General features: G+C 55.4%; 2 protein-coding genes across 2 annotated transcripts; one reads left to right on the forward strand and one right to left on the reverse strand.

Annotated features, from left to right (window-relative positions):
* Positions 1–996: 996 nt before the first annotated feature.
* LOC150009522 (mesothelin-like protein) lies at positions 997–9,218 on the forward strand. The gene is made up of 15 exons (XM_090277344.1): positions 997–1,012; positions 1,852–1,972; positions 2,968–3,088; positions 4,398–4,483; positions 4,632–4,758; positions 4,838–5,028; positions 5,396–5,486; positions 5,718–5,869; positions 6,237–6,420; positions 6,503–6,658; positions 6,759–6,886; positions 7,556–7,686; positions 7,766–7,860; positions 8,109–8,373; positions 8,815–9,218. Exons 1-15 carry the CDS (start codon positions 997–999, stop codon positions 9,099–9,101), a joined length of 2,151 nt encoding a protein of 716 aa, XP_090133470.1. The 3' UTR covers positions 9,102–9,218.
* Positions 9,219–9,625: 407 nt separating this feature from the next.
* On the reverse strand, positions 9,626–15,318 carry LOC150009523 (mesothelin-like). The gene is given in 11 exon segments (XM_090279375.1): positions 9,626–9,829; positions 9,906–10,092; positions 10,363–10,457; positions 10,780–10,907; positions 10,986–11,128; positions 11,230–11,385; positions 11,482–11,660; positions 11,933–12,032; positions 12,138–12,200; positions 15,195–15,254; positions 15,256–15,318. Coding segments are annotated over 11 exon segments (1,263 nt in total). The 3' UTR covers positions 9,626–9,740.
* Between the last annotated feature and the right edge of the window lie 4,176 nt (positions 15,319–19,494).

Raw genomic sequence — 19,494 nt, forward strand, 5'->3', positions numbered from 1 at the left:
CTCAGTGGGCTGGGCTGCTAGTGTCTAGAGTGTCTGGCGCCTGGTTACAACTCTGCATCCGACAGCCGCCGCCTGGTCCTGGAGCACCATCCTCTACCACAGAAGGTCTTTGTACTCAGGTAAGGGGTCAGGGTCAGAATGAGGGCTCTTACTAGCTAGACCCACAGGGTCAGGCTTCTAGTCTGGTTTCTGCAACCCTGGGCAGGCACCTGAGCCCCATCTGAGCCTCCAGTGTGGGGTGGTAACCTCCCTGTCTTTCTCCTGGGTCAAATGGAAACCAGAGGCCCACAGGCACCCCAGGCTGTGAGACTGGAAGGCTGTGCCCAGGAGTGAGCAATGTGGGCCAGGCTCCCTGGTGCCCCTCACCTCCCAGGACCTGTGTCCCCAAGCCTTAGAACTCTGGTCTCCATCACAGCCAGGGATGCCTGGGGGGCTGCACCATGGGTTGTGTCTGGGGCCAGGTCTCAGGCCCAGAGGGACAGAGAGCTGCCTGGGCTGCCCAGATGTGGGGGTGAAGCCATGGCCACTCCAGGGAAGGTTGAGTAGCCACCAGATCTCTCCCACAGCTGCCTGTGGGGACTCACTGACACTGCTGCCCCCTTCCCTGTAACTGTCAGGAGATCTGTTCATTGGAGACCCCACAGCCCAAGCCACAGCCTGTGGGTACCCTGAGCCCCAACCTGTGATAAGAAGGGCCTGGCTCCCCCTCTCACAGCTCCCTTTTATTCCAAAGATGTGTCGTTTGTGGGGCTGTGCACCTCCCCAAAGATGGAGAGACGCAGCTGTAGCCCAGCTCAGGTTGCCTGCCCTGCAAGGCAGTCATCCTGCATGACCCTGGATGGCACCCTCCTCATCTGTGCCCCTCGGCCAAGGCTGGTTGGGGGAGACAGTGGGGCCGGCCTCAGCACTTCCTGTCTCCTCTCCAGCTTGTTCTGAACCCGCTGCTTGTGACCCCAGCACCTTCCTGCCAGCAAAACCTCTGCACACTGCATGGCCATGGACCCCAGAGCAGGTGTGATGACTCCCCTCATGGAAGGGGCTCCTGGGGCAACACGATGGCAGAGGTGGAGTGCTCACACTCCGCCACCGTGTCCTCCTGAGCCTGCATTCAGGGGTCCTGCCCCTGAGTGCCCCCCTACGGCCATCTGGGAGTCAGGAAAGGGAAGGAGAAAGGCAGGCAGGGCACTGGGCCTGAGGGTCCAGGAAGGGACAAGGCAGGAACAAGAGAGGCTATGGCTAGAAGGGGCTCAGGAAGAGGGGTGGTTGACCCCCTATCCCTCTACTTGGGGGTCTTAGGGCTCAGACTGTGAGGACAGAGCCACAGGATAGAAGGGACATGTACATGGATACACACTGCATGTCACACATGTACATAATCACACATCTGTGGACGCTGGTGGGCACACATACAGGCCATCACATGTGTGTGCACATGCTTCCAGGCACAAACAGGCACACACCACCAGCTACACATGGGTGCACATCATCACACGCATGTGCACTGTCGTTCCACCAGATACATAGGTATACTATGCTGGGCAAGCACACTATCACAGACATGTACACATCATATATACATGCTATTAGGAACACATGCATATAGTGTCAGACAGACACAAATATAGCCAGACACACTGTCACATGCATGTTCACCTGGTCAGACACACACACACTACTCAGGCCTAGGCTGTTACACACAGAAGACCAGTGCCATACAGCTTTCAAGGTCTACCTTTTGGGGCAGTGATAGACCCACCCAGACACGGGGATCCCCTCATACATGTGCTCCCCCTCAGGCAGAACTCAGCCTCTCAAGGGGCTAGTGGCTGTTTAACACCTATTCTATTCTAGGTACCCTGGTGAGCCCGGGTCTCATCCTCTTTGTGTGGCTCACTGTCTACTGCTCTTGTCCCCAGGCCGAGGGCTTCTCCCAGGAAGGGCTGGAAGCCAGCAGGGCTGATCTGTGGGCCAAGTAAGTGCCAGCTCCTCCTGCAGGCTCTGCGTCCACAAACCATTTCCTACAGCTGATTCCCTGGCAGGCCTGGGGGTGGGGGTGGGTGAAAAGGAGGGACTACCTCCAGGATCTGCACATGATGGCCCAGGTGTGGCTGTGGCAGGGCCGCTGACTTCCAGCTCTGAACTGGGGAACCTAGGCCTGCCTGTCTGGGTCCCTCACCCACCTGGCCCTGCGATGGCCCAGAATGTGGGGTCCTGCATCAGAGTCATGTTCACACGGCTGACAGCCGGTGCCTAGGTCATCACAGCTGGCTGGGGCTAGGGTCCCTCCTGAGCCCTCTGATGTTCACACTGCTCCCCTTGGCCCAGCAGACAATTACTGCTCATCCTAAGTCTTCATACTTCCTCCTTCTACCCTGAGACCTGCTGCCCTCTCAAGCCCCAAACAGACTCTGCATCGTTCCCGCCCACTTTCCCGGGGTTTCGTGCTTAGGCTCAGCTGTCCTCTCCTTTCCCGGGGGGTTGGGGGTCAATTGATCCATCAGTTGACTGACCAGGCAAGGTTGGAGGCCCAAGGTGGACCAGCTGGGCCCAAGTTAAAGTCCCAAGAGACCCTCTCCTCATGCATGAACTTTACTAGACTCACCATGAGGAAGACTCAACAAGGAGATGCAACTGGCTGCGGTGGCCCAACACATGCCTGCACATCTCCAAACCCTCCGCCATTGCTGGGACTGGCCTTAGGAGGCAGCTAAGATGCAGCCTCTGGGCAGGGGACACCCCTGCTCATAGCTCAGAGCCTGAACTGAGTGCTTACAGGAGGAGGAGGGAGGGAGGGAGGGAGGGAGGGAGGGAAGCAGGAGTCTTGCCTGTGTCTACGACCTGCCTGCCACACGTGCTCTGTATCACTCCTTTGGTGTTGGGAGTCTGACCTCCATCCCGCATGCTGCAGTCTGCACTGCCCCTCCTGCCCCCACCTCCACCCTTCATCACCTGCTTCCTTCTGCTCAGTGCTAATGCCTCCCTCCTGCAAGGCTTCTGGTGTCAGCCAGCCAGCCAGCTGTCCCGAGAACAGCTTTCAGCCCTGATCAGAAGGATGGCAATGCAGCAGTTGCTCCTCAAAGCCTGGCAGGTAAGAAGCCCTGGTTGGCATGAGTGGATTGCATTGTCAAGGGCAAGAACAGGCTCCTGGGAAAAGGGGCCTGGAGATGGGTATAAAGGGACTGTCCGCAGCAGAGGACACAGGTCACCAAGGGCCAGGTCGGGAAAGAGTATGCTCATCGAAAGCACTAGAGCCATACTGGAGATGCTGCACATGGTTGCCTCTAAGCCAACCTGCCAATTTCATAGCCACATAAGAGGCCTTAGGCTGATTCCAAGGTGATAGAGCTTGCCTACCCCCTTGCGTAGTTTTCCTGTATGCTCCTCTTTGGATCAGTTCTAGGACTCCTCAGCCAGTTGCCCATAGACCCCAGCCTCCTGTTCTTGGATGGGTGAGGGCTTGTCCACCTGGCCTGTGCTGGCCCCTTCCTGCCTCCAACTGGCACATGGTGCCCTCTTGAGGTCCTCGGGCCCCTGAGTAGATCTTCCAGCCTGCTGGCCTTTCCCCAACTTGGGCCATGAGAGGGGCCAGTTGAGCTCACCTTGACTCACAGCTGACTTAAGCATAGCCTGCCCTGAGTTGGAAGGAAGGAAGAAAAGAAGGAAGTCATTCTGTCTCATTATAAAGTTAGTATAAAACTAGTAATAAAAGGAAGATACACATCCACAAAAAAGAAGAAAAAACAGAAAAAAGAAAGAAGAAAAAAAAATAGTAATTTTTTTTTTTTTATTCTCACCCGATGATATGTTTTACATCGTTGATTTGAGAGAGAGCAGAAGGGAGAGAGAGAGAGACAGGGAGAGAGAGAGAGATACATTGATGTGAGAGAGAAACATTGATCAGTTGCCTCCCATATGTGCCCCAACCAGAGCACAAAACCACAAGCTAGATATGTGCCCTGACTGGGAATCGAGCCTGCAACCTTTTGGTGTACGGGACAATATTCCAACCAACTAAGCCATTTGGTCAGGGCAAAACTAGTAACAAATTTGAAATGATCCCAAAATAGGCCAGGCCGGACAAGAAGTCTGGGCAGGTGGCATTGGGATGAGCTTCCATGGTGCAATGGGGTGGTGGGATAAGCAGAGGGCCTGAACACTAGTGGGGGGTAGGGGTTGTGGTGGAGGGGACAGTAATGTTCATGCTGGGTTGGACCCATTCTGAGGCCTTTTGGATGTGGAGATTGAGGCAGGCAGAGGAAGACATCAAGTCCAGGTGACACAGAGCAGGCAGGTGGGAGGAGGAAACTGGGTGGATGTGGGGATGGGTGTATGGGGAGGGTGCCATGACAGAGAGAAGGGGGCTGGGCAAGGGAGTGATGCCCACACACCCTGCCCAGCTCTGCTGCCTGGCCAACCTGGCCGCCCTGCATGGCCTCCAGAATGACTTTTTGCTCCACCCGCCCGACCTGTTGCTCTTCTACAAGTGAGTGCCCCCCACCGTCCCACCCAACATCCAGCAGACCAAGCATGCCTCTGGGTCCCGGGAACCCCAGCTCCTCAGGGGCACCTGCACCACCCCAGAGGACCCCTGGCTGGCCCTACCCTCCCAACTGTCCCCCACCTGCCTGCAGCCTGGGGCAGGTAAGGGAAGCCGACTGTCGGGCCTTCACTCACCGTGCCGCCCAGGGGGACACTGAGCTGCTAGCCAACCTGCCTGACCAGAGGGCCGCCCTGCAGCACTCAGCCTTGGCCTGCCTGGTAGGCCCTGGGAGGAGGGGGTTGGGCAGGATGGGTGGAAGGGCCAGGGGACCTGGCTCTCTAACCTGCTGTTCTACAGGGTGGGCCCTACCCACAGCTGAGTGCCTCAGACCTGCTGCTCCTTGGGATCCTGGTGTGCGACATGGATGCATCCAGCATCATGGCCTCAGAACCCCATGTACTGCAGAACCTGCAGCGCTGCCCCCGGCTGACCCCTGCCCAGCAGGCTGCTCTTAACACACTACTGGCCAGTGGGAGGACCATGCTTGGGTGGGTGGGGGCCCATCCCCTCTGCCCAGGCCTCCCCTCCTGGAGATGAGACAAGAGGCAGTCTGGGGTTTGGGTCCTGGAATTTGCCTAATTCCAGAGCCCTGTTAACCGCCAACTTCTGAGCGGCTCACAGCCCTTCTCTGACCTTACAGCCTTTGGGGAACACAGGTTTGGGGTTGCTACCAATGCCCACTGGGCCTCTTAATCCCCTTGTCCTGAAGCCTGGTGGGTAGAGTATGTTCTGGGTAGGCGAGGTGTCCCAGCAGGTCAGGCCCTGGGAAGTATGCACTCAGGGAAGGGCAGGCAGCCTCCAGAGGCTGGGGTGCTGCTCCAGACCCAGACACAACACCCTCTTTCCATGTACCAGGCCCCCTATCTCCTGGACCCTGGAGGGACTGCAGGCTCTGGGATTGCTGGCCACCTATATCAGCCCCGGCCTGTGGATGCAGGTGCAGGAGGTAGGATGGTGTTCTGGGGTAGGGTAGGGGGAACAGAACTAGCCCTAGGCATAGGGAGGAGTGTCCAGGCAACCATTCACCAGCTGTTCAGGCCTGAGGGTTGTTGACCAATTAGCCACTCCAATGCTCTAGTGGTGTCCCCAATCACTGCTGTCACAAGGTTTTTATCTGTGGGGTGGGAAGAGAAACCAGGTGGCCCCAGGGTGTGGAGTCTCCAGCACCCCCTGCCAGGCTGTGGGCCTGGACTTCTTTGGCAGCATGGTGGCCGCGTACCGGGCAGGACAACTCAGCCAGAGTGACACCAGGCGCTTTGTCACCAGCTTCCTTGAGGCTGAAGCCAAGGCAAAGTCGATGTCCTCACGGCCCAAGAGGAGCACAGGTCAGTGTGGCCACTGTGGCCTGGGGACACTGATCTGTACTCCTGATTCTGGGGTAGGAGCACCCAATCCACAACCCCACCTGCTGCCATACCTCCTGAGCTTGGCCCAGGGGCCTGTGTCCAGCACAGGCAGTCACAGTTGGTGAGGCTGGACTTCTGGGCGAGGGCCTGGCTGGGAGTCAAGGTCAAGATCAGGCTTGATTCTGTCTACTCTGAGCCAAGTTCTTGGCTAGAGGTCAAGCTTGGGGAAAGAGTCAAGGGTGGGTCATGGTTAGGAGCAAGGTAGAGCCCAAAGTCGGCAGCAGTGGCCAGCTCAGGCCATAGCTGAGCAGCTGGGTCATCAACCCCACCCCACCCCCAGCCACAGCGAGACCCTGCGTTCAAGGCAACATCACAGCAGCCACACTACAGGATGATCTCTTCCTGGTGCGCTACAACTGCTCACAGCTTGAGTCCTGTCTGGGCAGCCAAGTGCTCAAGGCCAACCTGGACCCCCTGCTGCAGCACCCACTACCTGCCGAGTGCCAGCGTGTCATTAAGGCCAAGCTGGCTCAGGTGAGCCAAGGACTGGGTGGAGGCAGGTGGGCAGTGGGCGGTGGGCACTAGGGGTGGGGCCTAACCTTCTTGCCCACCTCAGATCTACCCGAGCAGCGTCCCAGAAGAGCAGCTTCAGCTCATCACTTCACTGATCTACCTCTACTCTCACACGGAGATCAACCAGTGGAACATCACATCTAGGGACACGGTCATGGCCCTGCTGGCCTCGGACGTGGCCTTGGAGAACCAGACAGAGGTGAGGGCAGTAGAGATGGGGCAGGGCGGCGAGGAAGGGATGTAGGAGAGCCCACTGACCCTGGTCCCAAAAACTCCAGCCCCACTGGTCCTGCCCCCAGATCATCCTGCAGAAATTCCTGGACCACAAAGGCAACATCACCAGTGCCCTGCTTGTGGCTATTGGGGGCTCCCGCCTCTGTTGGATGAGCCCCCAGCAGATCCAGGCTATCCGGCCCTCGGAGTTCCGGTGAGCCCAACCAGTGACATGTTCACTGCACCTCGGGGTCAGCTCCACTGCTCAGCAAGGAGAATTAGAGGGGAGACTGAGGCTCAGGAATGGTCTGGGCAAGACTACCACAGGTGTGTTCATTTCCTACAGCTGCCAAAACAAAGTACCTCAGACTGAGTTTTAAAGGAACAGAGCTGTATTCTCTCAGAATCTGGAGGCCAGAAGTCTGGGACTAAAGGGTCAGCAGGGCCAGGTTCGCCTGAAACTGTAGCAGAGGTTTCTCCTTCTCTCTACCAATTTCTGGTGCTGCCAGCAGTCCTTGGCCTTTCTTGGCTTCTGGCCTCATCACCCCATCTCTGCCTCCATCATCATCACATGACCGTCTCCCCCCAAGCCTGCGCCTGTGTCTAAATTCCTTTCTTCTATGACACCAGGAATTAGATTTTAAGGCCCACCCTAATTCAGTAGGACCTCATCTTACTGTGATGACGTATATAAATAGGAAAGACCCTATTTCTGAATCAGGTCACATTCTGAGATTTTGGGTGGACATAAATTTTGGGGAGACACTATGAGCCCAGTACAGAGGACAACAGGACCGCTGTGGTTTAGGGAGAGAGGGCCAGGCGCAGCCAACCTGAGGACCAGGGGGTCCCAGCCTGCCCATCAGCCTCACCCCCTCTGCAGGCTGGCCGGGGCCCTGGATATCTCCTCCTGCCCTCAGAGCCAGAAGGACGTGCTCTACTCCAAGGCCCGAGAGGCCATCGGCAGCGCCAGGACCATGGCTGCCTACTACCACTTCATGCGCCCCTACCTTGGTGAGACCCCGGCCTTTGTGCAGACCCCTTTCCTCTAGGGACCCAAACCCTTCCCCCTCTCACCGCTTCCACCCCTCAGGTGGTGCACCGTTGGAGGATCTGCAACACCTGGCCCAGGCCAATGTCTCCATGGACATCCACACCTTTACCGACCTGAACCCCCTCGTGCTGCAGGTGGGTTCTGGGGGCTGCGCCTGGGGGGAGCAGGGCAGGCTGGCCGAGCCAGGGGAGCCCTAGGCCATAGGTCCACGGGCATCTGAAAGTGGGCCCCAGGTTGCTTCTCCAGGCTGATTCTGCCAGATCTCACCCCTGTGCTCACTCCTTGGGTAAGCAATGCCCTGCCAAGTCTTCTCTTGGCCCCAAAGCTGGGCCTCATCATGACTCTCTGTCCCTCCCCACATGTCCCCTCACTTCCCTCAAAGAGCCTAAGTGTCGACGATGTGACGATGCTGCTGGGCCCGAACGTAGGGGACCTGCAGAAAGCACGCAGCCACCCAACCATCAGCTCCTGGCTCCACAGCCTGAACAGGTTGGCTCTGGACAAGCTGGGCCTGGACACAGACCCTGCCAGCCCTGCCAGCCCCACCGGGCCAGTCCCTTCAACCACTGGGAATCCCAAAACCACCCCCTGGGCATCCCATCTAGTCGCCACACCAGGCGGGTCTGGGAATGACGCCCCCACCGCAGGTACAGCCTCATCATACCCAGGCCTCCCCCTTGGCAGACCTTCCCTTGACTCTGCTTGGCCTTGTCTCCCCAGGGCCTCTATGGACCCCAAACTGCTACTTGTGCCCAATATCATACTCTGTTAGCCAACTTTTTCCATTTGCCTCTCGGATGACATTTGGGTGACATGCTTCACCCTGCATTGTCCATTGAGTATTGAAGGACACAACTGCCTCCCACAAACCCCGCTGGCTGCATAAAGTAGGGGGCAAACGCCAGGAAGGGGGAAGCTTTGAGATCTGTGTTGGGGCCCAGAAGAGTGGCAACACATGGCCTTTCCCAGCCACAGGGCTCGTGTGAGCCTGGAGCCCAGAAAGGGGGCTGCTCAGGAGCTGCCGAGGCAATCCTGGGTATGGCTTCCAGCCAGGACTGATGGGTATTTCCTCTGTGTTCCACCTACAGGCAGCCCACCAGCCCACCTGAGGTATCTGTCACTTGTGGTGGCCCTGCCCTCTAGCTTGCTGTGGATGCTGTATTGGGACACCCTGGGGCCCGGTTTGGACTGCTCGCAGGGCACCTGCACAATGGCCTGCGAAGATAGCAATGTGCTGGCACCACATACAGGAAAATTGGGACTGGTAGGTGGAGCTGCATGCCAGCCCAGGCCAAGGTGCAAGCCCCAGGCCCAGGGAACCTGGCCATGCCCCTCAGAACCCAGAGCTGGTCTGAAGGCCTGGGCAGAGCTGTGACTACCGGGTCACCTGGGCCAGCTGAAGGAGACACTGCTCAGGCCCTCTAGTCTCCTTCAGGACAAAGAAATGGGGCTCCGTGGCACTTCATTGATTTTAATAAAGGACAAGGTGGTCTTCCTGTGCGAGTCCCTTTGCTCTGGGCTCGAGGAAGGGCACAAAGACCTTCTTAGCCAGGAACAGGACTCTCCTCTGCCATCTCCTGGGAAGTCACCAAGGCCACCCTGGGTTTGTTGACCTTGCCTCAGGAGAGACAAGGGTAACTGAACAGTATCAGGAAGGCCCCAACCCTCTCTCAACCCCTGCTTGGAGTCCCTGCCCTGCCTCCCTTTCCAAAACCAAACTGGAGAGGCTGCAAGTCAGGGAGTCATGTCCACAGTTACAGCCCTCAGGTCCCCAACCCTCAGAACACCACAGCCAATTAGGGCCCAGAACACCAGAGCTGCCAGTCCCCACCCTGCCCTTCAGAACACCATAGCCATAAGGGCCTCCCATCCTGTCCCCAGAACACCACAAGTCTCCTCTGGGGAGGGGGAACATGTTATCTTTTATTGAGCTCAAGTCTCCTACAGTGGGGCAGGAATCAGCCAGGCGGGATTCTCCACAGCAGGGCCCAGTTCAGCATCCAGAGCACCCTGCTCAGTTTAAGATCAAAGCCAGGAGCAGAGTAGGGATCACAATGAATGCAGATCCAGGTCCAAGGAGGTGGGATTCCCCCGAGAGGGCCTCTGCACAGAGAGGGGGTAACTCAGACCCTCCACCTCACTCTGTCCCAGCCCCACCCAGCCAGCCACCCCAGCCCACCTCGGAAATTAAGGTCTAGGACCAGGTAGCCGTTGGGGATGCCACCGTGGAGCCCCAGGCCCAGGCTGTCCAGGTCGTTCTGCCGTTGTTGGAAGATCCAGTCCCGCACGGGGCTGTTTCCCTCCTCTGCCTTCAGGCCCTCCAGGTTTGGACCCAGAAGTTTTTGCACCTCGGCAATGGTCAGTGGCTGCCAGAGCCCCCAGGCACCATCAGGGTCTCCCTGCCTCTGTCCAGAAGGCTGCTGGACTCCGCCCTTACCAAACCACCCCGTGCTTCCCTGGCCCACAGACCCTGCCTCAGCACCTCCACACGTTGGAGCTGCCCTAGCTCAGTCGCTGCCCCTCCCAAGGCCCCGCCCTCTCAGTGGCCCTGACCATCCATGAACAAGCCCTTCTCCGTGGCCCCTCCCTTCCCATGGGTTCAACATCCAGTGGCCCCGCCCCTCTGGTGGCCATACCAGCAAGGCCTCTTTCCTGAGCTTCTTGAATGTGGCCATGTCCATGCTTACGTTCTGCGGAATGAGAGCCCGCAAGTCCTCCGTTGAGGCCCCACCTGTGCCCAGGGAGAGGAGCCCTAAGCATGAGACCTCACAACACTCCCCCACTCTTACCCTCTGAACACAAGCTATGAGAAGCCTACTTCCTATACCGAGATTCCCTTTTCCTGAGGAATTCCTGGCCCCTGGTTTGCCCTGGAGGTGGTCAAGTGCCTGAGCAAGGGTCAGAACTCACAGGACCTGAACCTACACACACTTGGAAAGATGGAGGGCACCCTGATCCCTGGTCACAACGCTACAGGGAAGGCCAGGGGGTGAGAAGCCGGCAGCACTGATGGGGACCTCAGGTACCCGCTACCCCATGTCCTCCTGGCTCACCCAGGAAGGGCTTGATTCTCGCATAGTACGTGGACCCGCTCATGTTCTGGAAAGCGACGCGGGCTTTGTGATAGAGAACATCCATCTGCAGTGGGTGGCACGCATCCAGGTCCTGGGGCCTGACCTCCCTAGAGAGGCAGTATGGGGCTGGGAAGCGAGCTTGGAGCATGGCACACCCACCACACCGGCAGACCCCTGAGACTCACCAAACAACACCTTGTTGCACAAAGCCCAGCTGCTCAGGACTGAGGGAGCAGAGGTAGGTAGGATGAAAGCTCGCCAGCATGTCCAGGGTGACCTTGTCCAGCTGGCCCCCTCCCGCCACGTAGCGGGCAATCAGGGCAGCTACCTGTGGAAGGAGCCCGGTGAGGTGCCTTGGGGCAGGGAGAGATGTACCCCCTCAGTCCCGCACAACCCGCACCCTGTGCTGCCCTTCTAACAGGTGGTCACCTGAGCATCCATTTTTTGCCCTTTGCTGACTTTAAGCAAAGATTTCACTGTCTCCAGGAATGTCACATTCCATTTATGGATGTCCTCGGGGGTGACCTCAAGGAAGAAGTAACTCAGGTTCTGGATCAAGGACTCGGGGTACCCCTGTGGGTAGAACTGCCAGGGAAATTGACAGTGAGGGCCACAGCCACTTCAGTTAGCTGGGGAAGGCTTTGACACCTTGAGCAGGCAGAAGCCCCAGTCGTGAACTACCTGGTCCAGTTTGTGCTTTAAAATGTCAAGCTGCTGGTAGGTGAAGGGAACTGCATTCACCCGGTCCATTTGCTCAGCCAGCAGGGCCCCGCTCACACAGGCCTCCAGCTCCCAGTCCTCATAGAAGACAAGGTCTTCATCTATCGTGTGAACCTCTTTCCCGGGGGGGCAGGCCTTCTCTACAGGGGCAGGCAGGGGGTTAGGGGGCTGGGCTTTTCTGGTCACCCTCCTCTTCCTTCCACACCCGTGCTAAGACCCTGAGCAAAGCATGACCCTCTCCAGGCTTCAGTTTACCCACTGGCAAAATGGGGAGATTCTGTCCACTCTCCAAGGTTTTCACAATTAAATGAGCTGAACAGCCAGAAAGAGCCACAGTGTCAGCAGGTGAGATCCCACAAGCCAGCCCCCACCCTCAGATCTGACACTTGCTGGGGCAGGACCCTGTGCTCACTCTCTGTGCCCTGCAGGGCCCTCGCGAGGATGACAGCACGCTGAGGCTGCTGCCAGGACAGGTCCCGAGACGTGCGTTGGTGCCATGGAGTCATGACACCCTGAGGATAGAGCAGGGTTGTGAGTGAGCCATGTGTGGTCCAACATCCAAGAACCCCTATCCAAAGACCAAAAAACCCTCCCCCATCTCCCCAGAGGGTCCTTACCCATCCTCTGTCTGCAGTCTGAGCCTTAGAAAGTAGCACCCACCCTGCAGGGCAGGAACACAAAGTTCAGAGGAGTGGACAGGGGCTTCTGGGTGTGCCTCCTGCAGGCCCTACCATGGAGAGGAAGGAGGCAAAGGCAGCCTCTCCCTGGCCCCTAGCCCTGTACACACCCCACAGGTGTGAAAACAGGGTTAGGCTCCTATACCCCATGATGTCACAGCCCGCCATGCCCCACCCCAGGCCAGGGCCTGCAACCCACCAGGGACCCCAACCCTCCCACAATCCTTTTCCTGCAACCCCACTGCTCAGGGAAGTCAGACACTTATCCCACACACACTCTCACTTTGGCCTGAGCCCCCATCATATCACCGCCTTGGTTCAGCCTTCAACCCCGTGGGGCAAGGCAGGAAGAAACATGACTGACAACCTGCCTGGAACTCAGGCACCTGCTGAGATTTGTGACACCTGTCAGAACTTGAGCCACCTGCCAGGGACAGGGAACACTGTTCACAGACTGGAGAGGAGGCATGGGGCAGGTAGAGCTTTTTGGAAGGTCCTGGTCCCCACAGACTCCTTGGCTGCCCTCCAGCGCTCTCACATTCCAACCCTTTGCTACAAGCAGCCCACTCCCATTACTCACCTAGGCTGGTAAGCAGAAGCAGGAAGCTGCCCCCGGTGGTCATCCTGAAGGACCGCAGCGGGGCTAGAGCACACTGCGAGGCCATGGTCTGTGGAGGACAGCCACTCTCACGCCCCCACCACTCACCCACCCACGTCCCTGCCCACAGCCAGTGAAGCGGTCTCAGAACCCCAGGTCAAACCTTCTCAGGAGCCTGCGGCAGTATCTGTGCTGCCTCCAGCCTTGCCCTAGTGACCAAATCCCCACCTGGCCTACCGGCTTCAAGAAACTGGCCCCTCCTGCCAGGGGATGTGGAGTCTTAGTCAACCCTGCCTCCAGCTGGGGGGTGGGGGCACACAGCTGGCCCCAACCCCGTTACCTGACAGCCTGACAGGGCAGGGCAGGCAGAAGGAGGCAGGGCTGCTGCTGGCTCAGGCTGGCCTCAATTTCCCCATTCGCACCAGGGGGACTAAGCAGTTCAGGGCTGGGGGTCCTGCTAAGTGCCCCCTCTTAACCTGGGGCATGGCCATCTGCTTCTCCACACCCACAGCCGCAGGCGCTGGCCTTTGTTTAAACCCAGGGCCCTGACAGGTAGACAAAGCTGGGTGGGGCCTACTTCCTGGTTTCCCTTCTGATGTCCTTCTGAACACAGAGGCCTGGGTGGGTGCCAGAGGGCGATGCTGCCTCCCACTTGCCAGGCCCTTGGTTGGGGTGGTGAGCGGGTAGGCATTCCTGTCGGGGTAGGAGATTCCCTTGCACTTTCTACAGTGGGGAGCTGGGTGGGGAGGGTTGTCCCAGGGTAGGGTGGGGCCCGAAGAAGACCAAGATATCTTCTACACTTGCCCCTCCCAGGGAGGCCCAGAGCTGGAGGCTGCCTGTGGCCCCACGGAGCAGAGTCAACCCTGCCCCCAACATTTGCCCAGACATGTGTCAGCCCCACCCCACCCCTGGCTCATAAATTGGGGGAGGGGCACATTCATGCTTCAACAACCCCTTTCAGCTGTGCAAAGAAAGAGCCAGCCCGCAGGAAATGTGCTGGGGAGTGGCAAGGCCCCAGAGATTCCCTCTCCCTTCCCTGCACCAGGCCCCAGAGGAGATGGGAGAAAACCAGACCCCAGACCAGAAAATAGACAGTGAGTGGGACCAGGTAAGAGCTGCACTTCCCCCTGCTTCTCCCCTCAGCCCCCAACCAGCACCATGTCACCAGCAGCCACCAGCATCCCAGCTGAGACTCCCTGGGAGCCTTTGCAAGCCACCACAGGCGCTGGAATCAGCATCCTTCCCTCCCCACCCAAGGCCAGGTTGGGGCCACAGAGATACCTCGGCTGTTTTAAGGCTGCAGCTTCTAAACTGGCCAGAGTGCCACAAGCAGGAGTCATGGTGTTTCAGCCAGTCCAGGGTGTGGGTACTTATGTGTGGCATGGAAACAATTCCCAGATAGTTTAGTGGGCCACAGTGGGTGCAAGACAGCATAGGACCGAGCATCACTCACCCTGAGTCCTCTAAGACCAACATCTGCCAACCTGGTCAGCTGTTATTCACTGAGCACCTACTGCCTGCTGAGCCCTGCTCGGGCACTGGCCCCAGAATAGAAAAGATTCAGGCTCTGTCCAGGACCTTGGACGTGGGGCCTGGCCAGAGAGGGCTGGCCCTGCCCTAGCCCTCTTGTCCCTGCCCCTGCCACAGCCATCTGAGTGGACCATAAACTCCTCAGAGTAGAGTGTGAGGTAAAGGTGACTGTCTATGATAGAGGGATGGCCGGTTCCTCCCCCACCCGTGAGCTCACAGCCTCTGGCAGGTGCTTGGCTGCAGGACACTGGCAGAGGCTGTCTCCTGCCCCTCCTGTCCCACCCACCTGCAGAATCTCCCACCCCAGCCCAACCTCGGTCCCCAAGGTGTGGCCCTCAAGTGATGGAATATGAAGTCAGACCACATTCCCTGCCAACCACAGGTCTCTCTGGAGAGAGTGGGCAGGGAAGCAGATTATGGGCTCAGGACAGCTCCCCAAGTGCAATGAGGGCTAGGGAGGGGGCACCAACAGAGGCAGAGGCCATGGCTGCCCGACCTCCCCCCAGCTCTCTTCTTTGGGACTGGTCAGGAGCCCCTCCTGACTAGGTCCCAGTACCAGCCTCAGCCTAATCCCTGCTCCCACCCAGAGCTGCTTGGCTGAAAGTTCCAGAAGGCGCTGCTGGAGGTTTCCTGGCCCTCACCCCCGCCTCCCCCTAGGCATGACCACGCACATCACTCAGATCCTGACTGGGCCACTATCCACCCCTCAACCCCAATGGATGAGGCTGTGGTCAGCCCCCCATGAGCTTGAACACTGAGATGGGTACCGGAGCCCCATGGAAAAAACCCTGGTGTCCCCAGGTCCCTCCCCAGGACCCGGGCAGCCCCTGCCTATGGTGGCTCTGATGTTCCAGGGTGATGGACCAAACCTGAACCTCCTCTGCCTTGGTTTCCTCAATTGGTAAGTGGGTGGTCAAGAGGCCAGCAGCCTCTCAGGTCTGTCAGGGAAAGAAAGGAGGCATTACTGGTGCAGCTGAGAGCAGCTCTGCTCATGCTCCAGGAATGCATGGGTGGGGACCCTGGAGAGGGGCCGCCCAGGGAGGAGGGGTGCAGGGTGGAGAGCTTCCTCAGCCCTTCCCTTGGTGGGCGTGGGTGGAAGCTCCTGGCTGACCATCCTGTACCAGGTATGTGTCCAAGCCAAGTCCTTGCTTCCTGCAATCTTACTCTCCTGTTTCTCAGATGGAGAAACGGAGGCTCATTGAATGGCCAAAACTGCATAGCACAGCCAGGGTGTGGTCTCCCAGTGGTGCTCTGGTGGGGTCTCGACAGGCCGCCCCACCAAGCCGTTCTCTGTGGTGGCTGCTCAGTGTGGTTTCTTTCGAGTGAGTTCTGGGCTCATAGGAATATAGTGTGGACATCACCAAGGGGTGAAGTGGCTGGGTGGGGGACTGCAAGAGTCCAGCGGTTGGGGAGACAAATCCAACCCAGCGAGCCGCAGTGAGCACACAGCACTGCCCTCCGTGATGGTGGGGCCAGTGGGGGCCCCTCTGTCTGGCACTGGCTGTCTCCCAGAAGGGAGGAGGAGGCCGCCTCCCTGATGCTGTGGCTGCTGGCCATTGGGTGTGGACGACATGCACCTCTGTGGTGGCCTGACTCCAGTGCCCGCTCACCAATTCCTGACTTTAGACCACAGCTTTCGTGGCATGACCTGGAAGCCGAAGTCCCTGGTAGCTCCTTCACTTCCCTGCAACCCTTCTGATTATTTTGTGAACAGGGATTTCCTGTGTGGAACTTCTCTGAAATACATACATTCAGAGAAGTTACATACCTGTTTGCTGCCCTGAGTATGTACAGTTGCCCCATCTTGATCCCTTTTTGTGGGCTGGGTTTTCTGCTATATGCAGTTAAACCAAATGCTAATTAAACAGGCATGCCTTGTTTTATTTTGCTTCACAGATGCTGCTTCATTTTACAAATTGAAGTCAAGACCCTTTACCAGCAAAAAGATTATGCGTTGCTTTATTGTAATGGTCTGGGACTGAGCTCGCAATATCTTCAATGTGTGCCTGTATGAACTTCAGCAAGGCTGCAGGGTACAAGAATCAACTTACAGAAGTTAATAGAGGAGTAAGTGCCTTAAAAAAGTCCTGTCCATAACCAATAAAATATAATTAAAAAAATAAACAAATAAATAAATAATATATATATATATATATATAAAAATTAAAGTAACAATATAATGAAAAAAAAAAAGTCCTGTCCATCGACCAAGATGGAGGCCTACACAGACAGGCTGCATCTCCCTCCACAACTAAGAAGGAATACAACTACCTCAAAACTAGAGACAACCAGAAGTTCCAGAAAATCGAGCTGCATGGAAATCCAACAAACAAAGATATAAAGAAGAAAAACTCATCCACACAGGTAGGAGAGGTGGAGCCAGGGTGGAGAGGATGCAGTGTGGTGGTGGCGGCAGCGGCGGCAGTGGCAGGCCTACAGAAAGCTCAGTCACACGTTTTAAAAAATGGGGAGGGACACCTTCGGAGTGCTCCCAGCATCAGACCAGACTGAGCAGCTCACGGTCCCAGCACCAGGAAAAATAAAGCCTCATTTCTTCTGACTGTGCAAACCAGTGGGGTTGGGGTGGAGGAAGAAACTGCCAGTCTCTCAGCAGAGTGCATTTGTTTAGAGGACCCCCACAGCCCTAGAACACCCGCAGACTCACCCACTCTGGGAATGACCGCCAGGGCTACAGTTAGAGGCACCAGTTCCTTATGGAAGTGGGAGAAGTGCCTGAAAAAGGGGCGAGTGCTGAGCAAGTCGCATTGTTCCCTCTCAGACCCCTCCCCCACATACAGCATCACAATGTGGTGAAATGGGTCGCCTGTACTAACGAATACCTAAGGCTCTGCCCTGTACAACGTAACAGGTGTGACAGCTCTACCTAAGACACAGAGGCAAACATACACAGGAGGCTGTGAAGATGAGGACACAGAGAAGTATGACCCAAAAGAGGGAATGGATCAAGGTTCTAGTGGGAGAACTAAGCGATGAGGAGATAGCCAACCTAACAGACATAGAGTTCAAAACACTGGTGATAAAGAGGCTCACAGACTTGACAGATATCCTTAAGTACAGCAAACGCATAAGGGAAGAAGTGAAGGCTATGCTAAATGAAACGAAGGAAAATCCACACAAAACCAATGGTGAAAGGAAGGATACCGGGGTTCAAATCAATGATTTGGAACATAAGGAAGAAAAAAACAGTCAACCAAGAATTGAAAAACATGAGGAGAGGCTTAGGAACCTCTGGGGCAACTTTAAACGTGCCAACATCTGAAACATAGGGGTGCCAGAAGGAGAAGAGGAAGAGCAAGAAACTGAAAGCTTATGTGAAAAAATAATGAAGGAAAACTTCCCAAATTTGTTGAAGGAAATAAACATACAAGTCCAGGAAGCACAGAGAGTACCAAACAAGCTAGACCCAAAAACGACCACACCAAGACACATCATAATTAAATGCCAAAGGTTCAAGATAGAGAATCTTAAAAGCAGCAAGAGAAAACAGAGCATTACCTTCAAAGGAGTGCCTATAAGACTACCAGCTGATTTCTCAAAAGAAACTTTGCAGGCAAGAAGGGACTGGCAAGAAGTATTCAATGTGATGAAAAGCAAGGACCTACAACCAAGATTATTTTATCCAGCAAAGCTATCATTTGGAATGGAAGGGAAGATAAAGTGCTTCCCTGACAAGGTAAAGCTGAAGGAGTTCATCATCACCAAGCCATTATTATATGAAATGTCAAAGGGACTTATTTAAGAAAAAGAAGATCAAAATTACGATCATTAAAATGACAACAAATTCACAACTATCAACAACTGAACCTAAAAAATAAAAACAAAATCCAGCTAAGTAAGCCAGAACAGGAACAGAATCATAGGTATGGGGATCATTTGGAGGGTTATCAGCTGGGTGGGGGCAGGGGGGAGAAATGGGGAAGTGGTGCAAGGATTAAGAAGCATAATTGGTTGGTACAAAATAGACAGGGGGAAGTTACTAATATAGGAAAGGGTGAAGCCAAAGAACTTACATGCATGACCCATAGACATGAACTAAGGAGGGGTGGTGGGGTTGCTTGAGGAAGGGGGGTACTGGGTGGAGGGGAGCAAAGGGAAAAAAATTGGGACTACTGTAACAACATAATCAATAAAATATACTTAAAATAAAATAAAAAGTCCTGTCCACAGACAACAACTGCAAAGTTCTGCACAAAATGTGAAAACCCCACTCCCCAAGGGTCCTGTGGAGTGAACAAAAGTCAGATCTTGGAGGGGAATTGATATTTGGGGAAAGATGCCAGCACGGTGTGGTTATCTCTTTGTGTGTGTGACTCTGCCCTGGAGACAGCCAGAGGCGTGGCCACAGTAATGTGAGTGCTCAGACTCTACCTGAGTCTCTTGCTGATCCCTGAATCATGTGTGTGCGGGGCATACTGGAAACAGCTCAGCCAAAGATGTAAAATGGGCCGAGTTTGATCTCTGCCCACCTCTGGAGTGGCAGAATCCAGTTATAGTCTAGCCAGGTTCATGGCCCACCAAAACAAAAGAAGAACTAGTCTTCACAGGAATATAACAATTCAACGTCTATACAATGTAATAGTCACAATTTCATGAGGAAATCCAAAAATATTCAGCACATGAAAAGGCAGGAAATTGTGACCTATCCTTAAGGGAAAAGGATCAACTGAGGCCAATGCTAAGTTGAGTCAGTCAGTTATTAGAATTATCAGACAGGGATTTTAAATAGGCTATTGCAACTACATCCAACAAGGTCAAGGAAAATAAGCTCTCATCAATGGAGATGTAGGAAAATATTTTTTTAAAGAACAAAACAGGAAATTTTAGAAGTGACAAATTCAAACTCTGGAATTTAAAAAAATTCACTGGGTGGGCTTAATAACAGGATCAATCACTTCCGATTGAGAGTTAAGTGGGAGCTTCTCAACTGCACAGTTAAATGGATTTTAAAATGTGGAAATTTCCTTTGTGCTTGCATTGAGAACAATAGTTTGAGCTCAAAAGATACAACCACTGCAGACGTGCGTGGGCAAGAAGAGTTCACTTCTTGTTTTAACTCTGATAGCTCAGGAAATGTATAAAACATGTTATCTGTGATTTGTATAACATTAGTTGTTAATATAATGGTAATCCATTACATGTTTTGTATGT

This window comes from Furipterus horrens, unplaced genomic scaffold (assembly GCF_987537825.1).
Source record: "Furipterus horrens unplaced genomic scaffold, mFurHor1.1.pri manual_scaffold_5, whole genome shotgun sequence".
Taxonomy (NCBI): domain Eukaryota; kingdom Metazoa; phylum Chordata; class Mammalia; order Chiroptera; family Furipteridae; genus Furipterus; species Furipterus horrens.

Excerpts from the sequence above, each read along its gene's own strand:
- LOC150009522 (XM_090277344.1), top strand. Across the intron at positions 3,089-4,397 it reads TGCTCCTCAAAGCCTGGCAG|CTCTGCTGCCTGGCCAACCT; the intron begins GTAAGAAGCCCT and ends CACCCTGCCCAG. Across the intron at positions 5,029-5,395 it reads AGTGGGAGGACCATGCTTGG|GCCCCCTATCTCCTGGACCC; the intron begins GTGGGTGGGGGC and ends TCCATGTACCAG.